The 9,646-nt window shown below is 30.3% G+C and overlaps 1 protein-coding gene across 1 annotated transcript; it reads left to right on the forward strand.

Moving 5' to 3' along the window:
• The first annotated feature begins 7,296 nt into the window (after positions 1–7,296).
• LOC131617103 (zinc-finger homeodomain protein 11-like) lies at positions 7,297–8,780 on the forward strand. Its single transcript, XM_058888482.1, has one exon. It carries the CDS (start codon positions 7,491–7,493, stop codon positions 8,667–8,669), a length of 1,179 nt encoding a protein of 392 aa, XP_058744465.1. The 5' UTR covers positions 7,297–7,490; the 3' UTR covers positions 8,670–8,780.
• The last annotated feature ends 866 nt before the right edge of the window (positions 8,781–9,646 follow it).

Consider the following 9,646-nt stretch of genomic DNA (forward strand, 5'->3'; position numbering starts at 1 on the left):
ACAAGATAGAGAGTTAGTTATCCATTGACATGATAACTTGTACAAAAGGGAAGAATTTGGGATGGATGAACATCAATGATGATTCCTCAATTGTTGATGTGAATCCAGCTCGATTCTCCAATTCTCTTCTTCCTAAGTAATCTTATAACTTATCAAAACTATCCTTAGAGCAAAAAAATCTCAGATCCCCCTCTGCTTCATGCTTCTGTTCTTTTTATACCAGTTCCAGCCGCCTGATTTCGCTACGCGAAAGTTCGTTCGCTACAGCGAATGGTTGCTTAAGGTTTAAGAATTCAAATCTGACCGCCTTCAATTAACCGCCACAATTCGCTATAGCGAGCTGTTATTTCGCTAGAGTGAACTGTCTTCGCTGCTCCTCGCTACGAGCGAACTGGGAGAGGTTGCTTCTGTTTCCATTCGCTACAGCGAATCGGGGTTTCGCTGTAGCGAATATCCTCTTCGCTTTCCTTCGCTGCAAGCGAACTATGAGAGTTTGTTTCTGTTTGTGTCTTGTGTTCTTTCGCTGCAGCGAATCGGGGCTTCGCTGTAGCGAACTCTGCTTCATTGCCCTGCTTCGCTGATGTTCGCTATAGCGAATGTTCTTTTTCTTCTTTTCTTTTGTTTCTGGGTGGATTCGCTACAGCGAATCGAGGCTTCGCGTAGCGAACTATCTTTTGCTGGTGTTTATCAGAGCCTTATAGATTTTGACTCTTTTTGTCCCTTTCTTTTCTCAACCTGCACAAAAGTTAATAAAAGTCAATGTATTTCTTTTCTTACTTAATTTGTGCTTTTAACTACAAATACTTGAGTTGTTAGTGTCACAATGGTATTTTTGTGGATATTATTTTAACAGCTTGTGGGTTGTTAACATCTTTTCAATTGTTTTGCAAGGATGTTCTAAAGAATGTTCTGACATTCTGTCCATGCCTAGTTTGTGCTGTTTAAGGATTGTGGTTGGTTGCTACAAGAGTTTCCTATCAGCATTTTTGGTACCCATGAAATCTAAAGATAACTACTGATGGTAATCAAATTGCTGCAAGACTACTGCATAAGCTCCATTTTCACCTAAACAACAACTTCTATGGTTTATGTTAATGACTACAACCACTGATGGTTGTAGTACTAATGATACCTGATAACTATTGATGGTTATCCTTCTCTAAGCCATAACTACTGACGGTTGTGTTGTCTCTGCCTATGCAACTACTGATGGTTGTATTTGTGCCAAGTATCATTCATAAGGTTTTAATATATCAGTTGGAGCTGATTAAAGAAAAAGTAGTAATCTTGAGAACTGAATAAAAGAGTTGATGACTGTTTAAGCAATAGAGGATTTTGTATAAAAAGCTAGCCTGAACTAATACATGCAAGGACTTATTTTTCTACAGTGTTATGTGTTTTTGTGCTGTTAAGGCATGAGAGGCAATGTCTGACCAGATGTCAGGATATTTTTTGAGAATATATTCCTTTAAAAGCTAGTAAAGAAACATTTTGGAAGATAACATCAAAGCTTAGTCAGAAAGTCGTGTTCGTGACTATGGATGCGCTATCTTAGGAAATTGGTTCTTCCAGAAGAATTGGTCCACAACCAGAAAAGGTAGTGAAAGGGCAATCTTGGAATTGGAATATATTTTGGTTTGACTATGCACGTGTATGTTCTATCTGCTCAAAAGAAACAGTCCAACATTATTAATGGCATTCAAAGATATTGGACGGTACACATTGGTTTGTGGTGGTTTTCTCCTCAAATAACATTTTCCTTGACCAATCAATTTATCATATTTTCAAGGATCGTTATTTCCTAAGTCTCCTATCAGCCTATTTATAGAGCCTTTTGCTATTCATCGTTTCACAGTGTGAAAGTGCTGATCATCATGAGGTTCATGTGGGTATGGGTAAGTTGTACTTGAGCTTGGTTTTGTGATGACCTTATTTGTAATTTTTTGGCTAAAAAGGGGGAGAAAGGGTGTGTTGCTCAGATGCTCATCCAGGAGTTTATACTCACATCTGATATCCAAACATGTCGAAAACAATGTTTTATCATAAGGTTGTCTGGTGTCTGTTTGTGACTTGTGTTCTGAGTTATGAAGAATTGTTGTGACTTGTGATCTGAGTTACACCATTTGTGTATCCAGTGTGATATATCATGCAGGTAGTTATTCGATTAAGGGGGAGTTGTACATCTTCTTCCTCATGTACACCAAATGACTTCAGGACTTTCTATCTAACAATCCTGAGGTTGCAGTTCCTTGGTGTTCAAAGATCTGGAGCAAATGGAGCTGATTCAGAATGCTGCTCAAGATGTCGAACAAGATGTTTCGACAACATAAAACTATAGTAGTTACTGAGGACTACTGTTGGTTGGGCTATTATTGTATTCCTTTGGGTTTTAAATGTAATTGTTTTTATTTGTTTTATCCAAAAAAATGTGCCAAATGGGGAGATTGTAAGTTCTGTATTTTAGAGTTGGCATTAATTTTTTATAAAACAAATACTAGCTCCAAGAATGGAATATAGTATGTCTGTATAAGAACAAGTACAGAGGATGATGAAACATGTTATGTTGAAGTATTTCAATATCTAGAATAACATGTCACATGGGATGTCGTGACATCATGCCTGAGCTGAAGTGAAGAGTTTTAGTTAAATCAATTATGGTTTAATTACTACTGAAGAGTGCAGAATATTGCTGAATATTGTGCAAATCATATACGACGTGATTTACTTAACAGGTCTGAAAACTCAATCAAAATATTCGAAGAATATATAGTTTCTAAATATGGAGACTTTTTAGGAAGCTAAAGATTGAAGGCCTTTTTTATAGCAGAAGTTACTGCTTATTTGTAACAGCAAATATGTTGTGATTAGAAGCCCTAGTCCAATTGGGTATAGGTTTAGTTTTACTTATAAATATAAGGATTTGTAACCTAGGTTTATAAGGATTGAAGATGTAGGATCCTAGGGTTTAGAAGGGTGAAGCTCCCGGGTTGTGGGAAGGTCACCGTGTCTGTCTTGAAGCTGTGAAGCAAGAGACATATTGTTCACCTTGAAGCCTGTAGGTAAAAGGTGTATTGTTCTTGGAGGATGCTTTTAAGTAACTCTAAGTTATTGTTCTTAGTTAAGAGTATTGACTAGGTATTGTCTTGTAGGGTGTGTCATTCGGCTGTTGTTCAAATAGCTGTTATTGGGTTGTAGAAGTTAGGTATCACTAGGGAGTGAGCAGAGGTTCTCTTGTCTTGGATGTGTTTCTAAGATAAAGGTTGCATTGGGTAGTGACTAGGTAAACCGGAGGTTGTTTATCTATAAACCGAAGGTTGTTTACATAAAATAGTACTACTGATAGTGGAATCTTTTTCCTGGCTTGGTAGCCCCCAGAGTCGGTGCGTTTGTCACTGAACTGGGTCAATAATTGATTGTGTTCTTTACTTTTCAGTACTGCGCAACACTGTTTATATCTTGCCTGTGTTTGTTCATGACAGACCTGATGTCTCGACAACCCTCAAGACATCTGGATCTGCTATACCAGAATTTCAGTTTTCTCAGCTAAGATTAAAGTCTGCACCTGCTTTCAAGTTGAATTGCATGTAATCAAATTTGCTATCAAATATTCTAATAAGAGGAGTTAAAAAATCAGTCTAGAAACTAATTTAATATTGGTCATTCGTGCATTTTCTAAATATTGTCTCTTGCCATCTTTTAATTAAATAGAAGAATATTTTACACATTATACGTTCCTTTAGGTTCAATTTGTCTCCTATTTTGAGAGAAAAATGAATGTGAAAATAGATTAGATAAATTTTATTGTGTTAATTGTTATATTGGATGAAATACACTTAGGTTGTATATTGTCCAACTATCCTTTTTGCTAATTGTTTGATGAGTTAGATTTTACATCACATCCTTTTTGTTTTTTGTTTTTTATTCATATTTTATCTTTATTAAAAAAGTTAAAATATAAACTCACCAAAATACCATTTATACCTTATATTTACATATTTATGTTTGCGTTATTAAATTAAGTAGTATAAAATTTGAAAATAAAGTAATAATTGGATATATAATGAAAAAAATAAAATAAAGTAACATTAAATTAAAAAAAAAAACACAAAATTGCAGAAATGAAAATTCAACAATTAAAGAAACAAGGGTACATACTCTTTCCACTTCTAATTATTTTACATATTAACAACATTGAATTTTTTATTTTATTTTTAAGTATTTACTATTCTATTTTATTAATAAATAATATTTTTGTAAAATTTTAATTAAATACTAGAATATAAATTTTAATAGACATGATTTTATCTTTAAAAATATAAAAATATTTTTAAAATGCAAAAGTGAAATGATTCAAATTCAAAATTAAATTTTGTAATAAAAAAATCTTGTAACTATTATTACAATATATATATATATATATATATATATATATATATATATATATATATATATATATATATATATATATATATATATATATATATATATATATATATATATATATATATATATATATATATATATATATATATATATATATATATATATATATATGAAGCAAAATATAGGCCCGTTTGTTTTAGTTTTTTTAAATGATTTTATAGTGTTACATTTTTTTTTTAAAAATATATAAAAGATTTTTTTTAAAAAAATTCAAATAAAATATTAGTTTGAATAATTATTTTTTAAAATTTTATTTTCGGTATTTCATAAATTTATTATAATGTTTTTCAAATACCAATAATAAAACAAATTAATTTTAAATAATTTTTTATATACAACTTCTTTAAAAAATTACGATTTCGACTATATTTTAATCTTTAATAATTATATTTATTTTATTAGATGTCAATTTTTTTTAATTTATAAAAAAGAATTTTATTTATTTTTTAATATTTTAAAAAATTTCTTGATAAAAATCACTTTTTAAAAATAAAATGGCAAAATATTGTTTTTGGTCCCGTAAGTTTACCTCAAGATTCATTTTGGTCCCTTAATTTAAAAAATGTTCATATTGGTCTCTTAACTCTTCAAAATATTTCATTTTAATCTTTTTTGTCTAATTAGCGACGGAAAAACTTAAAAATCGGCCGCTAAATTCGTCGTTAATTAGACTAAAAGGACTACAATGAAACGTTTTGAAGAGTTAGAGGATCAATATAAACATTTTTTAAGTTGAGGGACCAAAATGAACCTTAAGGTAAACTTACGGGACCAAAAATGATATTTTGTTAAATAAAAATAAAGAATTAAACCTAAAAAATCAGTTTTTATGTCTATGGTGTAAATGTATGATTGTTTAAGAAAATAATAATTAAAAGTGTAAATTATTAGTGTGCATGTACGGGAAAAATATAATTTCAATAAAGTTAGTTGTTGTAATTTCATCAACTATATATTAAATTGAATTAAATGAAAAATGTAAATATCTAGGGTGGCATTACTCTGAAAACAATATTAGTAAATTAAAAAGGTAAACTTATGCGTGAAGAAGTGAACAAATGAGGTAATATTTTTGTTGGGAAGTAGCAGCATAGTAATGAAGAAGAAAAAGAAATACTCCTACTATCAAAGACCAGAATTCATGCGTTTGTTTGTATATTTTGCAGAGAGGTGGGTCTGAAAAATGTCCTTTGATACAAAGCAACAAGTTAAGGGCAGTCACGACCTGAGTGAGAGAAATGGCCACGTAGGTTTTCTCTCTTTAAGACGAGGCTGCAGGAAACACTGACTCTTGTGTGAATCAGTGACCACAACGAATATATTCTTGCCTAATATTTTCAGACAAATTTATTGCCTTCAACTAACACATCTCATACTTCAAACAAAATTGTTTAAAATAACTATTATATCATGTAAAAAAATTTATACCGTTACACTTACACCTTTAAAAATATTTATTAAAATTATTCTTGTGCGTAATTTATTTATTTTTTCAATATTTTTTATAATATTTTAAAATATAAATAAAAATTAATTAAAGCTTTTATCATAACATATTTTTGAATTTATAGTTTATAATTTGTAAATTCATATAACAATTTTTTTAATTAAATAATAATATTTTTATTATGAATTTATAACTTATTTTATTAATTTATAATTTATTTTTTAAACACTATTTTCAAATAACATTTTAATTTAAAACTTATAATTTATTATTTTTTCTTTTAACTTTATATTTTAAAATAAAAACTTATTTTTATTCTTTATAATTTTAATTATTTTAAATGTATATTTATTATTAATTAATAAATATTAATTTATGTTATTTTGTATTTATCAATTAATTGAACCGTTAATTTTATCAAACATTTCAATTAATTTATCCATTATTAATCATCATTCATCAACCATCAACTATAAACTATAGATTATTAATTATAAGCTAATTAATTAATTAACCTTTATTTTTACCAAAAACAGATTCTAATTATTTTCATATTTATTTTGTTTTAATTTAAATTAAATATAATTTTCTTTTATCAACTCATGCTTATATTTGAAATGAGTATTACATTAATATTTTTATTTTAAAAAATAAAATGAAATTTTTTAGTATCCATAAAATTCAATTGACTATCAATATTTTTAATGAAAATCGATCAAAAGTTTAATTTATTTTGAAATAAAATAATATTAAAAATGATGTATTTTTGAATAATATTATTCAATTGGATGATAAATATCTACTCAACTAAATTTAAACAAATATCAAAGTATTCACAAAATATAAAATTCAGAATTATATATATATATATATATATATATATTTATATATATATATATATATATATATATATATATATATATATATATATATATATATATATATATATATATATATATATATATATATGTAAAGTTTTTTTATACAGCTAATTAACTATAATTGTTGAATTATTAAAAGTATTCATCTTTATTTTTGTTTACCAAAATTTATTGCACTTTAACTAAAACTATATTAAAATTAAATAAAGATTAATTTAGATCTGATTTAATTTATTATTATTAAATTTAAAATATATGACAGCAAAAAGTAATTATTTAAAGATTAACATACATTTAAAACAGGATAAGATCAAATTAAAAATAGAATTAAAATTAAATTAAAAATAAAAAATTAAAAGAAAAAGATAAACCAAAACCTTAAAATTCCTTTTTTACTTAATTATATATAGAATATGTATTAAAATATTAATTAATTATAAATGTTTTTGGATTTGTTTGTTTTGTGATATGATTAGTGTATTGCTGTAACCCTCTATATCTCTTGTGTTGATAACCCCATTTAAACCTCAGATTTTGTCATCACTTCTCATTATAACCATCATCATCACTCTTGCATAATCATCTCATCACTTTCTTTCTTCCAAACAACACCATTATCCCTTTCCTTTGTTTTTTTCCATTTTGTTTCATTTCCCCTTTCAACCCTACAACATCAACAACAAAACCCTAATCTCCCTCTCTTTCTCTCTCTAGAAAACATGGACATGACCTCAAGAAACATAGATGTTGATTCTCAAACACCACCATCGATTCCACCACAACCCAACAACAACAATAACAACATAACACCAACAACCTTAAAGTCCTCACCTTTTACCAACGGCACACACAAACGCCACCTTACCACCATCACCACCACCACTCCACCACCGTTACAACAACCACCAACATCACCCATGTTTGTTTCTTACAAAGAATGTCTCAAAAACCATGCTGCGTCCCTAGGTGGACATGCACTTGACGGATGTGGAGAATTCATGCCTTCATCAACCGTTAATCCAAACGACCCTAGATCCCTCAAATGTGCTGCTTGTGGTTGTCACCGGAACTTCCACCGCCGTGAACCTCAAGAACAACACCTCATCACCACCACAAACACCACCAACATCACCACCGCCACAACCAACACCACCGCCAACCCCGCCACCAACGCCACTTTTCTTAACTGCATCTACACTCCCCCATCAACAACCGTTCCACCACCACAACCACCACCGCCATTACAACTCCCACACCGTGGCCCGATTAGTCAAAGCACAAGCCCAAGTCAAAGCACAAGCCCAACCTCAAGCCCAAGCCCAACTTCAAGCCCATCCTCTCCACCACCACTCTCACATTTACCACCTTATCATCATCAACACTCTTCAGCACCTCACATGCTGCTAGCACTTGGAAATGCTTACTCAACACCACCACAATCTGATCATGATCAACATCAACACCAAAATCAACCCCATCAGAGAAATCTCAATTTTTCTTCTTCCGTGATTAAGCTCGAGAACCCGAACAGCAACAACAACAGCAACAACTCGAGCGGTGCGAGAAAGAGGTACAGGACAAAATTCAGCAAGGAGCAGAAAGACAAGATGTATGGATTTTCTGAGAAACTGGGTTGGAGAATGCAAAAGGGTGATGATGGAGCGGTTCAGAAATTCTGCAATGACATTGGTGTTTCAAGAGGGGTTTTCAAGGTTTGGATGCACAATAACAAGAATTTGAGGAAGAAACCAGAATCTGAGGTTGGAATTGCAACTCCAATAAACGACAATAACAATAATCAGAACAACAATGATGGATCCAACAACAATGTCATTCATATGGATGAAGATGGATGTGTCAATGTTCATGTTTCTTCTGTTAATGTTTTATCCTCTTAGTTTTTTTTTTTTTTTTTAATTTTTCAGATATTTGATTAGATAAATTATGGGGAATTAAGTTGGTAGAGATTTTATTTTTACCATAATTAGTGATCGTGTTTCTTCTGTTAATGTTTTTTCCTCTTAGTTTTCTTAATTTTTTTTCAGGAACTTAATTAGATAAATTAAGGGAATTAAGGTGGTAGAGATTTTATTTTTACCATGAGTAGTGATCATTTTTGTCTATTCCCATGGTTTTTAGTTTTTTCCCCTCTTTTTAATCCAAGGTTTTAACTTTACTTAATGTTATATTTTTTTATGTGTGTGACAAACATGAATGTGATTAGGCCACATCTATTTTATTTAACTGAAATTATATGCAATAGCTAAGAAAGGTTTTATTTAACTGAAATTATATGTAATAGCTAAGAAAGGTTTTATTTAACTGAAATTATATGCAATGGCTAAGAAAGGTCTTCTTTGTGCTCATTTATATTTACCCTGATTAATATGGATTCAAATGCTATTGATCGATCCACACTATTTATACTCTCGCATCAAGTTCGATAATGTTATTAATATTCACGCGCATCAAGTTCGATAATATCATTAAATGGTCCACTAGCCATCCATACCCATCCATCGGTTATATTCACGCATCAAATTCGATAGTATTAAGCGTGAGGGGGAGTATATCTTCGATAATGTTATGGGCCATGAGCCACTCATTGGTTAACCGTTTATATTTATGCATCATGTGTGAGGAGGAGTATATCTTCGAAAATGTTATTAAATGGGCCATGAGCCACTCATTGGTTAATCGTTTATATTTATGCATCATGTTTGATAATATTATTGAACGGGCCACGAGCCACCCACTAGTTAATATTCACGCATCGTTTATATTCATGCATCACGTTTGATAATGTTATTGAACGGGTCACAAGCCACCCACTAGTTAATATTCACGCATTGTTTATATTCATGCATCATGTTTG

The sequence above is a fragment of the Vicia villosa genome, linkage group LG7, assembly GCF_029867415.1.
Source record: "Vicia villosa cultivar HV-30 ecotype Madison, WI linkage group LG7, Vvil1.0, whole genome shotgun sequence".
Taxonomy (NCBI): Eukaryota; Viridiplantae; Streptophyta; class Magnoliopsida; order Fabales; family Fabaceae; genus Vicia; species Vicia villosa.